The 23,934-nt window shown below is 44.0% G+C and overlaps 1 protein-coding gene across 6 annotated transcripts in view; it reads left to right on the forward strand.

The window, feature by feature from the left end:
- Positions 1-23,934, forward strand: part of raver2 (ribonucleoprotein, PTB-binding 2) — a 95,990-nt gene that overhangs the window by 25,543 nt on the left and 46,513 nt on the right. For all 6 annotated transcript variants that reach the window (XM_048538922.2, XM_048538924.2, XM_048538923.2 and 3 more), the window contains exons 5-7: positions 5,746-5,872; positions 9,561-9,643; positions 18,116-18,211. In XM_048538922.2, coding sequence (XP_048394879.1) covers positions 5,746-5,872; positions 9,561-9,643; positions 18,116-18,211 — 306 coding nt within the window. The remainder of the gene's footprint in view (positions 1-5,745; positions 5,873-9,560; positions 9,644-18,115; positions 18,212-23,934) is intronic.

Here is a 23,934-nt window from a genome sequence, read left to right on the forward strand (position 1 = left end):
TGGGGCCAGTGTAGCTGCAGAAGAGGGACTGTTCCACTAGCCGAAAAAAGGGGCAGGCATAGCTTGGGCCCATGTGGGTACCCATGGCTACCCTTCGTCTGTAGGAAGTGGGAGGAGTTGAAAGAGAATTTAAGTTTCCTTTGCTTAGATTTGGGTTGCTAGCTTTGGTTTGACCTGCTCCACCTTTTATCCCAATGAAGAATTCTATCATGTTTCAGGCAATTATTTTCAAAAAAGACTTGTTAATCCCTTTCCAATGCAAATAAATAAATCTAAATGGCCTGTCACCCAGCTGGCTCTTCAGTGTACCGATTTAAAATTTTGTTGTGTGCACTCCAAGAATAATTTCTGCCGCCTCTATTCCTCCTTAGCTTCACCTTGACTAATTGCACATCTGTAGTTCATGGGCCAATATTACCACTACAATGATTTAATCATGTACTCAGAACATCACTTGACCAGCTTTTCCATTTTGCCTCTTCTTAAAGATCAAATACACTTGAATGTTCAGTTCCCAGCTTTGATTACTATGTCTGTATATTTGCAATCATAAAATACTGTGGGCAGCTACTGGTATTATTAATTCATCAACTTTATTGCAAATGCTCCATGCATTCGGATATAGTACCTTTAGACTGGCCTTTTTGACTTTTTTTTACCCTTTTTATATTCTGGCCCCCGTTTATTCTGCTTTCTGCTAATATTTTGTGCATTCAAACATCTCTACTTCTGATCATGTGATGGAGAGACCTTTCATGAAACAGCTGAGATGTGTGCGTCTAGGACACTACCCAGAAATGCCCTCGAGGGGAGGTGACGGACCCAAATCTACAACCATCTTCCTTTGTGCTAGTTGTAACTGCAACCAGCAGACATCTCTTCCTGACAACAAAATGTGAGGCTGGATGAACACAGCAGGCCAAGCAGCATCTCAGGAGCACAAAAGCTGACGTTTCGGGCCTAGACCCTTCATCAGACAGGGGGATGGGGTGAGGGTTCTGGAATAAATAGGGAGAGAGGGGGAGGCGGACCGAAGATGGAGAGAAAAGAAGATAGGTGGAGAGAGTATAGGTGGGGAGGTAGGGAGGGGATAGGTCAGTCCAGGGAAGACGGACAGGTCAAGGAGGTGGGATGAGGTTAGTAGGTAGCTGGGGGTGCGGCTTGGGGTGGGAGGAAGGGATGGGTGAGAGGAAGAACAGGTTAGGGAGGCGGAGACAGGTTGGATTGGTTTTGGGATGCAGTGGGTGGAGTGGAGGAGCTGGGCTGGTTGTGTGGTGCAGTGGGGGGAGGGGACGAACTGGGCTGGTTTAGGGATGCAGTTGGGGAAGGGGAGATTTTGAAACCGGTGAAGTCCACATTGATACCATTAGGCTGCAGGGTTCCCAGGTGGAATATGAGTTGCTGTTCCTGCAACCTTTGGGTGGCATGATTGTGGCACTGCAGGAGGCCCATGATGGACATGTCATCGAAAGAATGGGAGGGGGAGTGGAAATGGTTTGCGACTGGGAGGTGCAGTAGTTTGTTGCGAACTGAGCGGAGGTGTTCTGCAAAGCGGTCTCCAAGCCTCCGCTTGGTTTCCCCAATGTAGAGGAAGCCACACCGGGTACAGTGGATGCAGTATACCACATTAAGCAGAGGTTCACCTGCACATCTGCCAATGTGGAATGTCATCTTGGGGCCTGGAATAGGGGTGAGGGGGGAGGTGTGGGGGCAAGTGTAGCACTTCCTGCGGTTGCAGGGGAAGGTGCCGGGTGTGGTGGGGTTGGAGGGCAGTGTGGAGCGAACAAGGGAGTCACGGAGAGAGTGGTCTCTCCGGAAAGCAGACGGGTGGGGATGGAAAAATGTCTTGGGTGGTGGGGTTGGATTGTAGATGGCGGAAGTGTCTCGGAGGATGATGCGTTGTATCCGGAAGTTGGTGGGGTGGTGTGTGAGAACGAGGGGGATCCTCTTGGGGTGGTTGTGGCGGGGGCGGGGTGTGAGAGACGTGTTGCGGGCAATACGGGAGACGCGGTCGAGGGCGTTCTTGATCACTGTGGGGGGAAAGTTGCGGTCCTTGAAGAATTTGGACATCTGGGATGTGCGGGAGTGGAATGTCTTGTCGTGGGAGCAGATGCGGAGGAATTGGGAATAGGGGATGGAATTTTTGCAGGAGGGTGGGTGGGAGGAGGTGTATTCTAGGTAGCTGTGGGAGTCGGTGGGCTTGAAATGGACATCATTTCCAAGCTGGTTGCCTGAGATGGAGACAGAGGTCCAGGAAGGTGAGGGATGTGCTGGAGATGGCCCAGGTGAACTGAAGGTTGGGGTGGAAGGTGTTGGTGAAGTGGATGAACTGTTCAAGCTCCTCTGGGGAGCAAGAGGCGGCGCCGATACAGTCATCAATGTACCGGAGGAAGAGGTGGGGTTTGGGGCCTGTGTAGGTGCGGAAGAGGGACTGTTCCACGTAACCTACAAAGAGGCAGGCATAGCTGGGGCCCATGCGGGTGCCCATGGCCACCCCCTTAGTCTGTAGGAAGTGGGAGGAGTCAAAAGAGAAGTTGTTGAGGGTGAGGATGAGTTCGGCTAGGCGGATGAGGGTGTCGGTGGAGGGGGACTGGTCGGGCCTGCGGGACAGGAAGAAGCGGAGGGCCTTGAGGCCATCTGCATGCGGAATGCAGGTGTATAGGGACTGGACGTCCATGGTGAATATGAGGTGTTGGGGGCCAGGGAATTGGAAGTCCTGGAGGAGGTGGAGGGCGTGGGTGGTGTCACGGACGTAGGTGGGGAGTTTCTGGACCAGTGGGGAGAAAATGCAGTCCAGATAGGTGGACATGAGTTCGGTGGGGCAGGAGCAGGCTGAGACGATGGGTCGACCAGGGCAGGCAGGTTTGTGGATTTTGGGAAGGAGATAGAAATGGGCCGTGCGGGGTTGGGGAACAATGAGGTTGGAGGCTGTGGGTGGGAGGTGCCCTGAGGTGTTGAGGTCATGAATGGTGTTGGAGATGATGGTTTGGTGTTCAGGTGTGGGGTCATGATGTAGGAGGTGGTGTCGGAGAGTTGGCGTCTGGCCTTGGCGATGTAGAGGTCAGTGCGCCATACTACCACTGCGCCACCCTTGTTTGTGGGTTTGATGGTGAGGTTGGGGTTGGAGCAGAGGGCTGCCCGTTCTGCAGGGGAGAGGTTGGAGTTGGTGAGAGGGGTGGGGAGGTTGAGGCGGTTAATGTCTCGACGGCAGTTAGAAATGAAGAGGTCGAGGGAGGGGAGGAGGCCTGGGGGTGGTGTCCAGAAGGAGGACTTGTGTTGGAAGCGGGTGAAGGGGTCAGTGGAGGGAGGGTTAGGTTCCCGGTTGAAGAAGTAGGCATGGAGGCGAAGACGGCGGAAAAACTGCTCTATGTCCAATCGTGACTGGTATTCGTTGATGTGTGATTGTAGGGGGACAAAGGTGAGCCCCTTGCTAAGGACTGACTGTTCGTCCTCAGTCAGTGGGAGGTCTGGGGGGATGGTGAAGATGCGGCAGGGTTCAGTGTGGCTGTCTTCTCTGGGGTTGCTGGCTGTGGAGGTTGTGGGTGGAGCGATGAGGTCGTCGGCCGTGGGCGGGGTTCCGTTGGCCGTGGGCGGGGTTCCGTCGGCGGTTGGAGTGTCGGGGTGGGCGGCAGCAGCGGTTGCGGTGAGGGTGACTGTAGCAGCGGTCCCGGAAGTGGTGTGGCCGGCGGAGGCGGATGTGACATCATCGGTGGGGTCTCCGGCCGTGTCCTCATGGTCAATGGTGGGGGAGGGGCAGGGACAGACTCGGGATTTGGGAGGCGCAGGAATCCTCTGGGTGGCAGGGGCCAGTGAGTTGGTTGTACTTACGATTTTTGGTGTCCAGTAAAGCTGAGTGGAACTGGGTGTTCAGTCTGTGGATCCTGCGGAGGATGAAAAACAGCAGGGGTCCTTTGCAGGTCTGGGTGAGGGAGGCTCTGCGCTGGGTCAGGCTGGATTGCAGTGCCTGGAGGTGCCGGCGCATGGCTGCGAGTGTCTGTTTCAGGACTCGCAGGGAGAAACGCTTCTGAAGGGTCTGAATATTCTGGGTGTAGAGGTGGTCATGGATGGGGCCAAATTGGGAAGGCTGAAATGTAGACTGTAGTCCCTTGGGGATGATCCTGTTCCGTAGGCAGGTGCTGAGGAAGGTGATGTGACTGTGGTACCTGGTTTGCTTCAGGACATGGTCGAGCAGTTTCAAGGCCGACGAGATTACAAGAGAGTTGCAATGGGAGAGAGATTCACATCTGCCAATGCGGTATACTGCATCCACTGTACCCGGTGTGGCTTCCTCTACATTGGGGAAACCAAGTGGAGGCTTGGAGACCGCTTTCCAGAACACCTCCGCTCACTTCGCAACAAACAACTGCACCTCCCAGTCGCAAACCATTTCCACTCCTCCTCCCCTTCTTTAGATGACATGTCCATCATGGGCCTCCTGCAGTGCCACAATGATGCCACCCGAAGGTTGCAGGAACAGCAACTCATATTCCGCCTGGGAACCCTGCAGCCTAATGGTATCAATGTGGACTTCACCGGTTTCAAAATCTCCCCTTCCCCAACTGCATCCCTAAACCAGCCCAGTTCGTCCCCTCCCCCCCACTGCACCACACAACCAGCCCAGCTCCTCCACTCCACCCACTGCATCCCAAAACCAGTCCAACCTGTCTCCGCCTCCCTAACCTGTTCTTCCTCTCACCCATCCCTTCCTCCCACCCCAAGCCGCACCCCCATCTACCTACTAACCTCATCCCACCTCCTTGACCTGTCCGTCTTCCCTGGACTGACCTATCCCCTCCCTACCTCCCCACCTATACTCTCTCCACCTATCTTCTTTTCTCTCCATCTTCGGTCCGCCTCCCCCTCTCTCCCTATTTATTCCAGAACCCTCTCCCCATTCCCCTCTCTGATGAAGGGTCTAGGCCCGAAACGTCAGCTTTTGTGCTCCTGAGATGCTGCTTGGCCTGCTGTGTTCATCCAGCCTCCCGTTTTGTTGTCTTGGATTCTCCAGCATCTGCAGTTCCCATTATCTCTGACATCTCTTCCTGATCCTCCCACAATTTCCAAAACCTCTAATTTTGTTAGGGCTCCATGATGCCACTAGGATCACATACAGCCTGATGCCATGGGCAGTCACTTTCACTTCATCTTCAGTAGGGAGCTCTTTTGCTTACTTTTGGACCATGGCTGCAATGAGGTCCCGAGCTGAATGGCCGTGGCAGAATCCAAACTGAGCATCAGTGACACCACCTCAGACAAAGCATCCCTATTGGCACCACATCCACAAACATTTATTCCCTCCCACATAGACAATCGGTAACAGCAGCATGCATCATCGACAAGATGCACTGCAGAAATTCACCAAGGCTCCTCAACGCATTCCATAACCATAAGCATTCAGAAGGACATTGACAGTAAATATGTGGTAACACCACCACCTGCAAGTTTCTCTGAACTAGTCATTATCCTGACTTGGAAATATGTGGTCATTCCTTCAGTGTTGCTGGGTCAAAATCCTGGAACTTACTCCTTAACAGCATTGTGGGCATACCAATAATGGACTAGAACAATTCAAGGAGTGCACTACTCCTTTATCGAAGGCAGTCAGGGTTGGATCAGCCAGTGTCGATGGTCACATCCCATGAATGAAAAATAAATGAGTTCATCTATTTTAATGTGAAACTTTGTGTGATGCATTTGTTATTGAAGTAATTGGCTACATAGCTCACTTAAAATTTCTCTTCTAAGTTGCTAAACAGCAGGAAGGGCCTTCTTCCAGAACCTAATCCGCTGCAGATTTTAAACAGCCTGGGTAATCCTGTTGCATTGCAATTACTACTGAGGCCTTACTTCCATGGGTATGCTGGCAAAAAAAGTGAGTACCCTTTCTTTATGAAGTAGTTCCTCTGAGCTTTCGATGTTTTTCGACTCTTAACAGGATGTGCCTCTCAAAGTATATTGTGATTCTCAACTTTATCTGACTCATTTGAATGTTTTCATTTCTAATTAGCTTTTTAAATCTGAGCGTTTTGATGGATGAAAAAGTGTTTGAAACAGTTCAACATTTATAAGGCACCAAATAAGCACTTTATTTCCATGTGTATTCCACTTATTTTTGAATTTTTCAGATGAAATTTGATATCTCATATGATCACTTGTAACTTGAGCAGTAAAGGCTCATAGTATAGAGTACTGGTGTTCAGCCCATTTTATTTTTTTTTGGTATTGACCCTTTTTGGAGCAATCCAAAACTCATGTATTTCTCCCCCCAAGCGTTGTATTGTGCTCTAACAGTCCAGATGTTTATGGAATTTTATAAAGTGTCCATGTTGCTGCCTTAATCACCCAGGTGGTACATCAATCTGTGCATGGACATTTTCACAAATTCTTACACTTTGGATGTATTTTAACTTGACGCTTAAGTCACTGACTCCAAACCTGTGAAAATATCCTTTCGCGTTCAGTTTTGCAGAAACATCACGTTGTCCTCTGATTCAATTTCTTCTCATAAACAGCGACTTTCCATTTCTGGCATTTTCTTGCCAAACTTCTTTATAGTTTCTGTTACACTGATGTCTTCTGTCTAATGGAAAATCCAGAATTACACTTAGTATTGTAACTGTGGACTGATCTGTATTTTGTCCAAATTTATCAAGTGTTCTTTGTCCTTAGTCTCTTGGTTCCTATTTCTGTCTCTGTCTGTCTGCAGTCAAATTTTCCGGTAATTATATTCTTGACCATTTCAATCTGTGGTAATCCATATCCTCTTTGCAGTCAGACCATCAGAAATAAGATCAGGAGTCAACTGCTTGACCCCTCACCTGGTGTGCCATTGAAGAGGATCATAGCTGATCTGACATTCCTCAAGCCCACTTTCCTGCATTTTTCCCTCATCACCCTTGATTCCCTTACTGATCAAGAATCTGTCTATTTCAGAGTTCAGTGTACATGGGGACTTACCCTCACAGCTCTCTGTGGCAAGAAATTCCAAACAGCCTCAAACCTCAGAATAAGCTCCGTCTCATCCAGTCTTAAATTGGTGCCCCTTAATTCATAGACTCTGCCCACTGGTCATAGATTCTCCCATGGTGATTTAAATAGTCTTTTGATTTAAATGTATTTACCCATTCCCTTATATTTTGACAAGAAAATTTTATGGGCATATGTTGTCAGTTATCATCTTCATTTCGTACATCTTTTGTTTGTTTTTCTGAGGTCTTTTATGATCCCTCTGCTTTGTGCTGATTTTTGCCCTGAAGTCATGTTAAATTCTGGGGCTACACGAGCAGATCGGAGGCTAGTAATCCTGTAGTGAGTAACTTGCCTCCCATCCACCATATTCAGGTGCAAATCTCAACAGCATCTAATCTCCATGGGATACTGTATCTAACTAATTTTCATGAAATTGTTTTTAATCTACATTTCCTCATGTTCTATATGGTTGATGTTTTCAGTAATTATCTTGAAACATTTCACTGCATTCTGACAATTCACATACAGTGCATCTATTTCATTGAGTTTACTTTCCTAATTGGTCTTTTTTCGGAAAAGTCTTTTGCATTTGTGAATATGCTTTGTCTTCAATAAGCAGGTGATCAAGAAAGTACTTGAACATTTTTATCCTTGTATATATTTGAACTCCGTCAAATAGCTAACTCAAATTGTTAAAAGTCATGTGGTGGCAGGAAGTTCTATTGTGATTTCCCATCACCTTTATATCATAACATTGACTTTGTTACTGGAGGAACCTGTCACATGAATAGCATGAACATTTGAAGTACTCGTGTTTGCCTGGATTCTTTCAGTGTAGTCACATTAACAGGATATTTAGCTTTGCACCTACACTGTGTAATGTAACAGTCTCTTCCGATATTGAGCACAAGTCGGCTCTTTTTTCTAAAATAAAAACTGCAGATGCTGGAAATCAGAAACAGAAATTGCAGGTGAATAACCACGCGGATCTAGCACAGGACTTGAAACATTAACTCTCTGCTTTCTTTCAACAGATGCTACCAAAACTGCTGAGTGTTTTTCCAGCAATTTTTTGTTTTTGTTCAATCGTTTTTAAGTTGGTGAGTGCGCGTGGCCATGCAAAAAGGGTCAATGTCCCCATGCATTGATCATACAATAAGAGGCATTGTTGAGTTTTTATTTACATAAAATAAAATCGTTTTCACTCAGGTGGGGATCAGATCTCTTACCTTGTTGGACCATGTTAACGATGTGATCCAAAGACAACAGCATTAATAGGCCTAAGTGATGATCTGCAGAAAGGATTCTTTAAGAAACCGTGCTCAAACTGGAGCTGCTAGTAACAAGCTAGTGGTTTAATATTTCTCAATCTCCCTTTACTTAAAATCAGTTGGGCCAATGGGATGAGGAGTGGCAGATGGGGTTTAATTTGAATAGTGTGGGGTATTGCATTACAACACCGACAAGGATAGAACTTGTGCAATTAATAGGCCCGTGGGGTGTGTTGTAGAATAGAGACCTGGGGGTTCGGGTACATAATTCTTGGAAATTTTTTTCACAGACAGGATGGTTAAGAAGATGTTTAGCATGCTTGCCTTTGTTGCTCAAACCTTGGACTGGTGGAGTTGAGACATCATGTTGAAGTTGTACAGAATGTTGGTGTGGCCTCTTCTTGAGTACTGTGCAGTTCTGGTTGCTCTGTTACAGGAAGGATATTATGAAACTAGAGAATTCAGAAAAGATTTATCGGGACATTGCTGGGAATAGGGGGTTTGAGACATTAAAATATCATGCAAAGATTGGAACATTTTTCACTGCAGCATAGGCGGTTGTTGGGTGACCTTAGAGATGTATAGAACTATGATGGGGAAAGATAAGGCGAATGACAAGGGTCCTTCTCCTGGGGTGGGGAAGTTCATAACTAGGGGGCATATTTTTAAGGTGATAGGAGAAAGAATTAGAAAGGACATGAGGCTTTTTTTTTTAAAAGCACTGGTTTGTGTATGGGATGAACTGCCAGACAAAGTGGTGGATGCAGGTACAGTTAGTGTTTAAAAGTCATTTGGATAAGTTCATGAGTAGGAAAGATTTGGAATGATATGGGCCAATTGCAGGTGCGATTAGTTTGGGAACAATGTTGGCATGGACGAGTTGGACTGAAGGGTCTGTTTCCATGCTGTATGACTCTGACTTTATAAAGCACCTAAGCTGAGAATTAGATGAAACTCTGGGTCAACTTGATAAATTTGGATAAACTTGATAAATCCTTCATTGACTGAGGAGTAGGAAGAAACTGATGATTTGTTGTGATGTTTTACACGATAGGAAAAAAGCTCAGGTGTGATTATTACCGTAAGCATTGTTTGGCAGCATTCACTGTATAGGGTCATGAAAAATATTTTGTTGGACTGTACATTTAGAGGGGTGCTAACCTTTGTGTAAATACAAATTGTAAGGTTTCATGCCATTCAAAGAAAAATAAAATTCTGTACTCTATAATTGTGCAATTTGGATTGAATGATTAGATTGTGAACTCCATACAAACACATTGTTTCTTCAGATTAACCTGTAATCTGATATGATCTCTCTAGGTATTTTGGGAAATACTAGCAACGTGCCAGTTCTGCCAAATCCTGTACTGACTGCAGCTCTACTTCAGATAAATCAAACACAGGTAACTTCAAATAGAAACCATGCTTTCAGAAATGTATTCAAACATATAAAGCACACTTTGGCTAAATGCAAACAGTGCATTCAAGCTTAGTCTGGCTGAATTGTCAGATCTAAGGTCGTGAAATGCTGCTAGACCATGTCCTGGGTAGATTACTTCAATAAAACTGGCAGGCAATGGAAACTCCCAATTTTTGGGTCTCGTGCGTGTGACATGGCAGTAACTTTGGTAGGATGAGGGGTTCCCTCAGCACCTCGTTTCCATGTAACCTTATGAAGATTTTAGGAATCCAACCACCTTGCATGCCATTGGTTACTTTGAAATGCTGTGACAGGTACTAACTAAAATTTCTTATAGTTGTCTGTCGGGGCAAAAAAAAAACGTGTTGTCAGTCATTAGTCTTTTATTCATCAGGACAATTTACACGATACCCCAAAGTAAAGGGAAATCAACATTCTTTATATGAGAAGAAATTGTTGACTGGTTTGAAAATTTACTGTGGTAAAAACATTGTCATGCAAATGTACCAGTTAATGAGGCTGTTTGGCTTTGTTTAAAATTTAAACCAGACAGATTGAAAGGATACGGAGAATGGCTGACCCACATTCCTTTGAATCTGGTGCAATATGTGTTTATGATCTCTTATTACAAAGAACTGGATTCTGTTTATTAATATATGTAGTTTTCAGTGCACCTCCAAGTGCAACATGATGGGTCAAGTGTTTGGTAGTTGCCTTCTGTCCCTTCTTAGGCAATGTTCTTCTGTCAGTTCCTATGCTTGGTTAGGGAGGAAATATCCTCTTTATAAATTGCTCACGAAACCCCACAAATCTGATTTTTCTTTAAAGACTCCTTCTGTTGTCGGTATGGTGGGCTTTTCTTTCAAATGGCTAATTTCTTGTTTGACTAGAGTCTCACTTGTATTTCCTTGTTGGCCACTCTTGCAATACCGCTGACGGGGAGGATATATGAGCCAAGAGTAGAGTTGTTACCCTAAGTGTTGGCTATGAATTTTGACCGCCATGTGTATCTGAAGGGAAATGTGTGCATGGCTAGATGTGCAGGGATCTTTGAGGTTTTTTCATAAGAAACTATTTCTTGAAGTCAACAATACGTTTTCACCTGTAGTTTAAAAAATACACCATTCTTCCTCCCACCCACCCCTTCTCTCCTGCCTTCTCATCCACCCTCTTCCTTTCTGTCCAAGTAGTATTCATTTAATTTACATGCTGAGTGAATATCAGTACGCCATATGCTGTGGGATAGGTATAAAATCCTGTCTCTTCTGGTTCATCCCCTCCATCTAATCATAAATCAACGAATCATTCATGAGTGATTGTGATTGAGAGTTCTTGATTTTGATTCTTCATCTTGGTTATGTTGAAGATAATTGCTTCTTCCATTCTCCTCCATAAGTCAACCATGGATAACCAAAGAAATTAGGGACAGTATTAAGCTGGAAAAAATACATATGTGGAGGCCGAAGTCACTGATAAGACCATAAGACATAGGAGTGGAAGCAAGGCCATTCGGTCCATCAAGTCCACTCCGCCTTTTAAATCATGGCTGATGCGCATTTTAACACCACTTCCCTGCACTCTCCCCGTAGCCCTTGATTCCTTTTGAGATCAAGAATTTGTCGATCTCTGCCTCGAAGGCATCCAGCGTCCCGGCCTCCACTGCACTCTGTGGCAATGAATTCCACAAGCCCACCACACTCTGGCTGAAGAAATGTCGCCTCATCTCAGTTTCAAATTTACCCCCTCTAATTTTAAGGCTGTGCCCACGGGTCCTAGTCTCTCCGCCTAACGGAAACAACTTCCTAGCGTCCACCCCTTCTCAACCATACATTTTCTTCTAAGTTTCTATTAGATCTCCCCTCAACCTTCTAAACTCTAATGAGTGCAATCCCAGGATCCTTAGCCGTTCATCACGCGTTAAAGCTACCATTCCAGGGATCATCTGTGTGAATCTCCGCTGGACACGCTCCAGGGCTAGTATGTCCTTCCTGAGGTGTGGGGCCCAAAATTGGACCCAGTATTCTAAATGGGGCCTAACTAGAGCCTTATAAAGCCTCAGAAGCAGATCGCTGCTTTTATATTCCAACCCTCTTGAGATAAACGACAACATTATATTCGCTTTCTTAATTACGGACTCTACCTGCAAGTTAACCTTTAGAGAGTCCTGGACTAACACTGCCAGATCCCTTTGCACTTCTGATTTGCGAATTTTCTCACCGTTTAGAAAATAGTCCATGCAAATATTCTTTTTTTTCCCAAAGTGCAAAACCTCACATTTATTCACGTTGAATTTCATCAGCCATTTCCTGGACCACTCTCCTGAACTGTCTAAATCTTTCTGCAGCTTCCCCACCACCTCGGTACTACCTGCCTGTCCACCTATCTTTGTATCATCGGCAAACTTCGCCAGAATGCCCCCAGTCCCTTCATCCAGATCATTAATATATAAGGTGAACTGCTGTGGCCCCAACACCGAACCCTGCGGGGCACCACTTGTCACCGGTTGCCATTCCAAAAAAGAGCCTTTTATCCCAACGCTCTGCCTTCTGTCAGACAGCCAATCCTCAATCCAAGCCAGTAGCTCACCCCTAACACCATGGGCCCTCACCTTGCTCAGCAGCCTCCCGTGAGGCAGTGTATCAAAGGCCTTTTGGAAGTCGAGATAGTTAACATCTACTGGGTTTCCCTGGTCTAACTTACTTGTTACCTCTTCAAAGAATTCTAACAGGTTTGTCAGGCACGACCTCCCCTTACTAAAACCATGCTGACTTCTTTTAATCTGACCCTGCACTTCCAGGAATTTAGAAACCTCATCCTTGACAATGGATTCTAGAATTTTACCAACTACCGAGGTTAGGCTAATCAGCCTATAATTTTCCATCTTTTGCCTTGATCCTTTCTTAAACAAGGGAGTTACAACAGCAATTTTCCAATCATCTGGGACTTTCCCTGACTCCAGTGACTTTTGAAAGGTCACGACCAAAGCCTCTGCTATTTTCTCAGCCGCCTCTCTCAGAACTCTAGGATGTAGCCCATCAGGGCCAGGAGATTTATCAATTTTTAGACCCTTTAGCACTTTCTCTTTTGTAATGCCGACCATACTCAACTCTGCCCCGTGGCTCTCCCTTATTGTTGCCATACTACTCATGTCTTCCACTGTGAAGACTGATGCAAAGTACTTAAGTTCTTCAGCTATTTCCTTATCTCCCATCACTAGCCTTCCAGCATCAATTTGGAGCGGCCCATTATCTACTTTTGCCTCTCGTTTGTTTCTTATGTATTGAAAGAAGCTTTTACTATCATTTCTAATATTACTAGCTAGCCGACCTTCATATTTGATCTTATCCTTCCTTATTGCTCTCTTTGTTATCCTCTGTCTGTTTTTGTAGCCTTCCCAATCTTCTGATTTCCCAGTGCTGTTGGCCACTTTATAAGCTGTCTCTTTTTCTTTGATATATTTCCTGACTTCCTTTGTCAGCCATGGCTGTCTAATCCCACCCCGGATAATCTATCTTTTCTTTGGGATGAACCTCTGTACCGTGTCCTCCATTACACCCAGAAACTCCTGCCATTGTTGGTCTACTGTCTTCCCTGCTAGGCTCTGCTTCCATTCGATTTTTTTGTCAATTCCCCTCTCATGCCCCTGTAATTACTGTTATTTAACTGTAACACCATTACATCCGATTTTGCCTTCTCTCTTTCAAACTGCAGACTGAACTCTACCATATTATGATCGCTGGCTCCTAAGTGTTCCCTTACTTTAAGGTCTTTTATAAAGCCTGGCTCACTACATAGCACAAAGTCAAGAATAGCCTGCTCCCTTGTGGGCTCCATCACAAGCTATTCCAAAAAGCCATCCTGCAAACATTCCATGAATTCTCTTTCTTTGGATCCACCAGCAACATTATTCACCCAATCCACCTGCATATTGAAGTTCCCCATGATCACCGTGACCTTGCCTTTCTGACATGCCCTATCTATTTCTCGGTGCATCTTGCGCCCCGGTCCTGATCACTGTTAGGAGGTCTGTACGTAACTTCCATTATAGTTTTTTTTGCCTTTGTGGTTCCTCAATTCCACCCACACAGACTCCACATCTTCTGACCCTATGTCATTTAGTGCTGTAGATTTAATTCCATTCTTAACTAACAAGACAACCCCACCCCCTCTGCCCACCTCCCTGTCTTTTTGATATGTTGTGAATCCTTGGATGTTTAACTGCCAGTCCTGAGCTCCCTGCAACCATGTCTCTGTGGTGCCTACCACATCATAATCATTCAAGAGGATTTGTGCTGTTAATTCATCTACTTTGTTGCGAATACTATGAGCATTTAGATAAAGTGTCTTAGCTTTCTTATCATTATTAGAGAGGTTGGAAATCCCAAGATGTCTTACGCTATCTTTCCTTTTTGCTGTATTCTTAGTTTGCCTTGAGCTTAAATCCACTTGTACACATGCTATCCTGTTGCTTATCTTTCCATTTAACTCCATACTCCCTGTCTCTTTCACCTTTCCCTGCCCCCCGACTCAGAAGTTTAAAGTCCTACTGACCACCCTATTTATCCTTTTCGCTAGAACACTGGTTCCAGATTGGTTCAAGTGGAGACCGTCCCAACGATACAGATCCCCCAGGTTCCAAAACTGATGCCAATGCCCCTTGAAATGGAGTCTCTCTTTCCCACACCAATCCCTTAGCCACGCGTTTACTTCCCTAACTTTCTTTTCCCTATGCCAATTGGCATGTGGCTCGGGCAGTAATCCAGAGATTATGACCCTTGAGGACCTGTACTTCAATTTCTTTCCTAGTGCTTCATAAGCTCTGAGCGGGTCCTCTACCCCAGCTTTGTCTATGTTGATAGTCCCAACGTGGACCACAACAACTGGATCCTTCCCCTCCCGCTCCAATATCCTTTCAAGCCGGTCGGAGATGTCCCGCGCCCTGGCACCGGGCAGGCGACACACCATGCGAGACTCCCAATCCAGCTTGCATAGGATACTATCTGTCCCCCTAATTATAGAATCCCCTATAACAACTACCTGTCTTTTTGCTCCCCCCTCTTGAATGACCTTCTGCGCTAAGGTGCCGTGGTCAGCTAGCTCATCCTGTCCACAGTCCTTTGCCTCAACCGTATAGGGAGCCAGAATCTCATGCCTGTTGCTCAAGGCTGAGGCTCCTGCACTCCGGAACTCTGAATTCCCCTACCTGTCTCACTTACAGTCACACCTAGTCCCTGAACACTTTGAGTTTGAGTTATTTAATCTACCAGGTGTGACTGCCTCCTGAAACAGCGTCCAAGTAACTCTTCCCGCTCCCGGATGTGCCGCAGAGTTTGAAGCTCAGATTCCAGATCCTTTACTCTGATCCAGAGTTCTTCCAGCAACCAACACTTGCTGCAGATGTGGTTGCTGCCGTCCACAATGGGATCAGCCAGCTCCCACATCATACAGCTACAGCACATCACCTGTCCAGCCATTACTACCTAGTTAGTTAACTTTTACAACTTATGTATAAACCTGAAGTTTGGGTTAAATTCGGAATGTAGCAAAGAATTAAAATGATTATCAAGACAGAAAATAAACTGAGGACAAACTTGTGAGGAAACTGAAAAGAGCTTCTTTAAATATCTAAAAAAGGATAGATAGGTCAAAGTGGGCATAGGCCATTTTGGAATTTTTTTTATTCATTCATGGGATGAGGGTGTTGCTGGCCAGACAGCATTTATTGCCCATCCTTAATTGCCCAGAGAAGGTTTCAGAGTCAACCACATTGCTCTGGGTCTGGAGTCACATGTAGGCCAGACCAGGTAAGGATGGCAGTTTCCTTCCCTAAAGAACATCAGTGAACCAGACGAGTTTTTCCGACAATCAACAATGGATTCATGGTCATCATTAGACTCTTAATTCCAGATATTTATTGAAATCAAACACCACCATCTGCCATGGTGGGATTCAAATCCATGAGATTATCTCGGTCTCTCGCTTAACAGCCCAGCGATAATGCCACTAGGCCATTGCCTCCCCTAAAAGTGAAACTAGCGAGACTGTTTTTGGCAACAATGAAATGATGGAGGAGTTAAACAGATATTTTTCATCAGTCTTTATAGGGAAGATGCATTGACCATCCCATTAATGCTGAAGAGTATGGGGAAGGAATTGAGAACCATCACCATCACTAGACGAGTAGTATTAGGCAAACTAATAGGGCTAAAGATAGATAGGTAGTCTGGACCTACTTCCTAGGATTGTAAAAGAGGTAGCTACAGAGATAGTGGATGTTTTGGTTGCAACTTCCCAAAAGTTGTTGGATTCTGGAGAAGTGTGAGAGTATTAATACTGTTTCTGACTTCCTTGGCTAGCCATGGTTGACTTGAGAATGGAAGCAGCAATTATCTGCAGCATAACCAAGATGAAGGTGCACAATTAAGAACTGCTAATATGACAACCCTGTTCAAAATGGGAGGGATACGAAAAGTGGGTAACAGTAGGCTGATTAGCCTAACATCAATTATATTGGAATCAATTATTTAAGGAACACACTGAACATTTGGAAAATTGTGATGTAATCAAGTAGGACTAGCATGGCTTTATCAAAGGGTAATAGTGTCTGACTAATTTGGAGTTTTTCCAGAAGTCTGAACCAGAGTGAGCGGAGAACAACTAGTAGATGTATTGTACTTGGATTTCAAGAAGGAGCTTGACAAGATAATTAATAAAATGATGGTGTAATGATAATAACCCCGCCCCACCCTTTCATTGTTGGTAGCGCTGAATGATTGGCTACTGACTTAAGAAAGAAAGGGGAACGTGTCCCCATCTACATCAACAGAGCGGAAGTTGATGTCGGTTGAGAGTGTCAAGTTCTTAGGAGTGACAGTAACCGACAGTCTGTCCTGGACTTAACCATTCAGATGTGACACTGAAGAAGGCATAGCAATGCCTCTACTTTCTTAGGATGCTCAAGAAATCTGGCATGTCCGTAAAGACCCTTGTCAACTTTTACAGATGCACCATAAAAGCATGCCGTATGGGTGCATTATGGCCTGGTATGGCAATTGCTGTACCCAGGACTGTATTTTTGAAAAAACGACAGTAGGTTGTGTGCATAGCCCAGGCCCCTCAGACGCCACCCTCCCATCCATGAATTCCATTTATGCATCTTTCTGCAGAAAGGCTGCCAACCTCATCAAATATCCATGCCACCCCAGTAATGCTCTCCTACAACCTTTCCAGCAGGCAGAAGATACAGAAGCTTGAACACCTGCACCAGCAGGTTCAAGAACAGCTTCTCCCCTGCTGTTGGTAAACTGATGTATGGACTCTAACTTAAAATAATGCTGAAATAATGTTGATCTTGTCTAGCATGCCTGTATGCCTTACTTTATGCAAGTTTAATTTCACCCCACAATCTGTATGTCCTTGCTTACTGTGATCTACCTGTACTGCTCTCAAAGCTTTTCACTGTACTTGGGTCCACATGACATAAAGTCACATCTAATCAAAAGTTTGTCATGTGCTAGGATCCCATGGTATTGGATGTAGTATATAGCATGAAACAGTGAGCGGGAATGAGGGCTGCTTATTTAGGTGACCTGTAACCAATTGGGTTCTACAGGGATCAGTGCTGGGATCACAGCTGTTTGCAATATATGTTAGACTTGGAGAAATGAAGTGATTGTACTATAACTAAATTTGCGGAAAACACATAGGTGGAAAGGCAAATTGAGAGGGATGCAAACAGTTTAGAGAGGTATTGATACGTTAAATAAGTGGGTGAAAAGTTGGCAAATGCAGTAGGATGTGAAGAAACGTCATTCATTTTGGAAGGCAGAACAAAAGACTGGCATGTTATTTAATTGGAGGAAATCTGCAGTAAGCTGCAATACATGGGGACTTTGGGGTTGTTGTGCATGAGATGCAGAAAGCTAGTTTGTGGCTGCTGCAGGTAATCTGGAAGGCAAATGGAATGCTAGTCATTAATTTGAGGACATTGGATTATAAGAGTAGAGAAGTCTTCCTGCAGCTGTACAAGGTGCTGGTGAGATCACAAATGCAGCACGGAGCAGTTTTGGTCCCCTTTCTTAAAGAAAGATATCATTTTTATTAGAGGCAGGTCAGAGAAGGTTCACCAAAATGATCCTCAATACGGAGAGATTGTCTTATGGATTGTCAGCCATGGGGGACAGAGTCCTTGTTTATATTTAGGGCTGACATAGATCCTTGATTATTAGGGCAGGAAAGTGGAAATAGGGAATTTTGTATCAGCCTTGTAATCTTATTGAATGATGGAACAGGTTTAAGGGGCTGACTGGCCTACTTCCGTTCCTATATTTTATGGCCTTATTCCTCAACATTTACTGAAAACAAAGTATTGTTCCAATGCTGCTATCGTGTGACTTGAGTTAATTTGGTTTATGGATAATTGTGTTGTGTGACCAACTTCATTTTAATTTCTTAGAATGCTGTGTTGGGAAATGGAGTGTTTCAGAATCTAATACAAATGCAAGCAGCACAACAGCAACTCCTGAACAAGAAGAATCCAGCAATCAGCAATGTGAGTTAATGTTTAGGTTCTAGCAGACATAATCACAAGTCCTTAACTGTATTTATGTTATGTTTCTTCTCAGTGCTGTTTCGTTCTTGGCATTCACCCATTTCTCCTGAATGCATCAATTTGTGCATTAGCATGATTGCACGGTCTTATAGCTATATGCAACGGCCTTTGTGTAAAGCTTGATTGAGAGTTGGCAGGAATATCAGTTTGAGGCGGTAAGAGGAAAAGTTTTGAATTAACTACAGATATCTCACTTACGGTTTTCACACGTCACTGGGTTTGCTGTACTTTTTAGATGCACTCAGATGTTTGGAAGTCTCGTGACAATTTTACAGATTTGTTTTATTCCCAGTTTGGAGAATTCTGTTCCATGTGACACTACCAGCCTATGACTCTTAGAAACCCATTGAAAGTAAGAAAAATAGTAATTCCTATTGTCTTAATTCACTGTCTAGTATTGTGTACTAATTTAACACGTTTTAAATTAATTTTTGTGACTTGCAAACTTCAGACAAGTGTTTTGTGAAATGATCACACCTCATCTGAGGCCATTTCAGCCCTTGGAGGCCATTATAATGAGTTCTTATTCCCTACACCATTTTTTGAAGTGCTTATTCTTGCCTTAAGATCCAGCTAAATTTTGATGAAACACTGGAAAATTAACTGCCCTGCTTGGTAAATGGCTCTAGCAATGCATAAGCATCCTATTATATACAAGTGGTAAAGCACCAACCTTCTGATCTTATTTTAAATTGTAAAATCAAACACTTCAAATTTGACACATCTCTTCAGAGACTACATTCTTGAACCAGAAATTTTTTTTAATGTATCCATTCTGAAGCTCCTAATCTTCTGAAAGTAACTTTTCCAGACACCACAAAATGCTCCTTCCATTAAAGGAAACTGATGATTGACTGTTTTTCTTGAAATTTCAATTTTTTTCACAAATCAAAAGGTGGGGAGGCAGAAAAAAGAAAACGATAGGCTGGTTAGCTTCATGTCTGCCATTAGAAAGCATTTGAATCGATCATCAAGAGATTATAACTTTACACTTAAGACTCCATTGGAAACATCAGCTTAGTTTCATAAAAGGAAAACCAAAAAAAACCGTGGATGCTGTAAATCAGAGACAAAAATAGAAGTTGTTAGAAAAGCGCAGCAGGTTTGGCAGCATCTGTGGAGAGAAATCAGAGTTAATGGTTCGGGTTGAGTGACCCTTGCTCAAACGTAGTAGGAAACCCATTTAATCAACTTAGAGCTCTTTGTCAGAATTATGTACTTGAGTAAAGAAATGCCTATAGATCTTTTATACATGGACTTCCTCAAGGCACTTAGTAAGGTGCCATATTGAAGGTTATTGTGGAAAATAAGAGCTTGTGATGTAGAGGGTAACAGATTGGCTAGCGCAATGTAGAAAGTGTGCAGAAATGGGTCTTTGATTAGCTGGATGTTATAGGTAGAGTTCTGTGGGTATCTTTCAGCTTTGTACAGCTTACATCAGTGACTTAAATGAGAGTGAATGCATGATATCCCTTCCCACATTGCTGCTGGCCATACCCCTCAGCACTGCTCCCAAACCCCTTCCCCTCAAAGTCAGTGAGATCAAGTACAGTCTAACATTGTCAGCTGCTAATAAAATGAACATGGAAAATGGGTGTTGAGAAGAGTTTATAGGCTGAAACAATGTTGTGCTGAGTTAAATGTGTGGGGAAGAATGTAGTAGATGATGTTTAATGTTTGGATGTGAGATTTTCCTTGAGTGAGGTAAGTATGAAAAGGTGTTTTTGGGGGGTCCTTGGCAAGACTATACTTTAAAGTACTGTTTTGATCTTCTTGACTGATTGAAACTATGTCTAGAGAGGAAGGGTGCTGCTAAAGTTGTTAGATTTGTTTGCTAAATTTGAAGGGTTTTTCCATGAAGGATTCAGTGCAATGGACCTACATTCTCAAGCATTTAGTGAATGAAGAGGTAGTATAATTGGCACAATTCTGAGGGGGCGTAATTTCACCTCCAGGTTGTTTATACATATTATAAACAACAGAGGTCCTAGCGCTGATCTCTGCGGAACAGCACTGGTCATAGATCTCCAGTCAAAAAAGTACACTTTCACTACTACTGACTCAGCCAGAAAAGATACAGTTTAATATCCAGCTTAGCAGCTCACCGCAGATCCCACGTGACTTCAATTTTTGACTAGACTGATATAACTTTCTCAATGCAGGATCCATTTGTTGCATTTCTGTTAAAGAAGGTGGACTAAACCTGTTGGTCTCATTCTTTTCCCTCTCATTCTTTTCAGTTAAACATATTTGAAAAATCAGATCTGAATTTTGAGGTCATCTCCTTGAAGTTGTTCCCCCTTTTTCACAGGCTACACTTGTCTTCCTTTCTAAATCTGTGTAGGCCTGAGAAATAGTCACAATGTAGCATATATTTCTCTTCAGTTTGTTGTTCCACCACATTTGGTGAGGCCAATATTTTTGAACAAACCATGTCATTCACCAAGGTAGTTTCAGTCCCTTTAAGGATTTGTTGTACCGTTCACTGCAATTTCTCAATTGCTAAGCCACTCTCAGTCTAACTCTATGTAATGGATCTGGTATGTAACCTTCCTGTGCAATTCCAATTAATTAAACTGTAAAATGTATGCCATTCGGCATCTTAAGTCTCTGTCCTGCCATTCCATGAGGTCATAGGTGATCTGATAATCCTCACCTCTACTTTCCTGCCTTTTCCCCCGTAAACCCTTGATCCCTTTACTGATTAAGTCTGGGAAACAGATTTTTAAATATTCTTAGCTAGCCTTGACGGCACTCTGATAAAGGATTTCACAGATCTATCAACCTCTGAAAGAAGAAATCCCTCCTCATCTGTCTTATATGGGCAATGCCTTACTCTGAGATTATGCTTGGAAAAACTCCCCAGAGGCCAGTATTCTGTCACCAAGTTGCTCTTGTTTACATATTCTTGGTATTTGACATTGGTCTGGCCTCCTCCAAGCCAGTTCCATGAGAGCAGAATCTCTGACACCATTTATATGTCAGCCAGGGCTCCCTGATTGGACCAGGTTAACAGTCCCAGTCAGGGAGCCCATATAAGATCTACCTGGCTGATCTCATTTACAATAACTATATCTTTCCGCCTCTGAGTCCGGGGAGGTAGGCCTGTTCTTTGTTGTAGCCTCTCTGGCGTTTTTGCACCAGGTCTAGTTCGTTCAATTCAACCTTGGATACAGGCAGCGTGTACTGGATCATAGCCTGGCTCTTACACCCAGAGGGTGTCAATTATCCTATTCCCAAGGTGGAATATGAAGTTCTGCTCCTCAAGTTTCTGGGTGACATCATTGTGACACTGAAGGAGGCCCAGGATGCATGTCACCTAGGGAGTGGATGGGGGAGTTGAAATGGTTCAGGACTGGAAGATGTTGTCGTTTACTGAGAACAGAGTGCAGGTGCTCCACAAAGTGGTCTCTGCTTGATCCCTCCGATGTAGAGGAGGCTACATCGGGAGCAGCAGTTCCAATGGACCAGATTGATAGATGCGCAGGTGAACAGCCTCTGCCTTGAATGGAGGTGTAGAGACAGATGTAGCACTTCCTGCAGTTGTATGGAAAGGTGCCGGGGCTAATGGAAGTGTGGACCGGTCCCTACGAAACGCAGATAGGGGTGGGGAGGGAAATATATCTTTGGTTGTGGGGTTGGATTATTGGCAGCGGAAGTGGTGGAGAATGATATGTTGAATACGGATGTTAGTAGGGTGATATGTGAGGACAATGGGGATTCTATCTTTGTCGTTGGGGAGGGGAGGAGATATGAAAGCAGAGGTACGGGAAATGAAAGAGATGCGGTCAAAAACATTTCTGGCCACTGAAAGGGGGAATTTGTGATCCTCAAAATAAGGTGACATCTAGAATTTTCCAGAGCGGAACGCCCCATCCTAGGAGCAGATGAGGCTGAGGCAGAGATGCTGCCTGTCTTGTCTTCAAGTCATAAATTTAATATGACCACCTCATCAATTAACTCCATTGGCGTCCTGCTATGTTCTTAACTAATTTACGTACTTTCTTGGAGCTGGTGTATTAAGGTAACTGTTCCAAATGTCCTTCTAACTTTGTAATAAGGTATCTTCACAACTGAAGCGAAATCCGTAGAATAAAACTGAAGAGCTGTGGATGCTGGAAATCTGAAACTAACACGAAGTGCTGGAAAATCTCAGCAGGTCTCGCAGCACCTGTAGAGGGGGGGGGAAAAAAACGCTTCCTATTATTAAATCTGCAGAAATTATGAAGGCATGAAGTACAAATTGGCTGAGGTGGTTTGGGAAGTATATTAAAAGGCATGATTTTACATAAGCTAATAGTTCTTTAAAAGAACTATTTCATGGCTTGCAGAAATTATAAAATCCTCAATGGTACAAAAATTCAGTCATTCAACAGTGGCTGACAATGGAGGGTTAAGGACTATATAAAATTAAAAGGACAGGCATACGCATATGCTAGAAATAGCAGTTCATCTGAAGATTGGGAGGTTTTAAAGCAAGCAGCAAAGGAGGATTAAGCAACAGATGAGGCAAGACAATAGAATATGAATACAATATAGCAAAAGCATGACTAAAAGCTTCTATGGGTACTTTAGTTTTGGCCCATCGTTGCCTTTTTAATGTCGATCCATTACAAAAAGTGTTAGGAGAATTTAAACCAGAACACGGCTGAATAATTACATTGCCTGATTTTACTGAGGATGTTAAAGGAAATCTTCCAGAATTAGAAATTCAAGATACCAGGGAGAGTGGTGAGGAGTTGAATTTAATAAGTTGTTATTTAGATTGTATTGGATAGCCTAATGGGGCTGAGAGCTGATTATCCTCTGGACGTGATACTTTATATCCAGGGTGTTATTTTAAAGATGGTTAATATGCTGGTAATCATCTTCCAAAATTCCATAGTTTCTGGGGTCATTCTCGGTGATTGGAAGCTAGCAAATATCACCCCACTCTCTGAGGGGGAGTGAGAGAAAATGAGGAATCACAGCCATGTTTGCCTTGTATCAGTAGTAGAGAAAATGTTAAACACTTGTAAAGGATGTTAACAATAAACATCAATGATTTTAACGTGGGACAAAATATTATAATTCCAGACTTGTGGTTGATACAAAACTTAGAAATATATTGTCAGGACTGGAAGCTTGTTGGTTTAGAAGCCAAAGGAAATAATAGAATGTACTGGTTCAAGAACGAATTACAGGAGTACAGTGAAAAGTTTTTGCAGTGGCTGTCTTCTAATGATGTCATCATAGGTGCATGTAACCCCCCAGGTACAAATCTTGGATACAAAAGACGAATGAAAGGAAAGTAGTAGCATTACTTATTTCTAACTTACTTTTTAGACAATAAGATAATTATAACATAGTTAAAGGATTGACGATACAGTCTAGTAAGGAATTTCAAATAGCCGCAACTCAGCACATGGCTTGACTACCCGCACCTGACCCCAGTCTAACAATGTCCTGCTCCACTCCAACCTCCAGTCTGCTGGGCGCGACCAAGGAAAGTTGTGCTCCTCCGGGGCTGCTAAAAGGCGAGGGAAGATTAAAGCAAAGCAGGTGGAACAAAGGAGCTCCGGGTGGAGCGTTTTACTCTGCTGCCATCTTGCTGTTATTAAGGAGGCTCTTTAAAGAAAGATGTTAGGTTTAGGAAGGGAATTCCAGATCCTGGGCCCTAGATG

This window comes from Stegostoma tigrinum, chromosome 8 (genome assembly GCF_030684315.1).
Source record: "Stegostoma tigrinum isolate sSteTig4 chromosome 8, sSteTig4.hap1, whole genome shotgun sequence".
NCBI classification, from domain to species: Eukaryota; Metazoa; Chordata; class Chondrichthyes; order Orectolobiformes; family Stegostomatidae; genus Stegostoma; species Stegostoma tigrinum.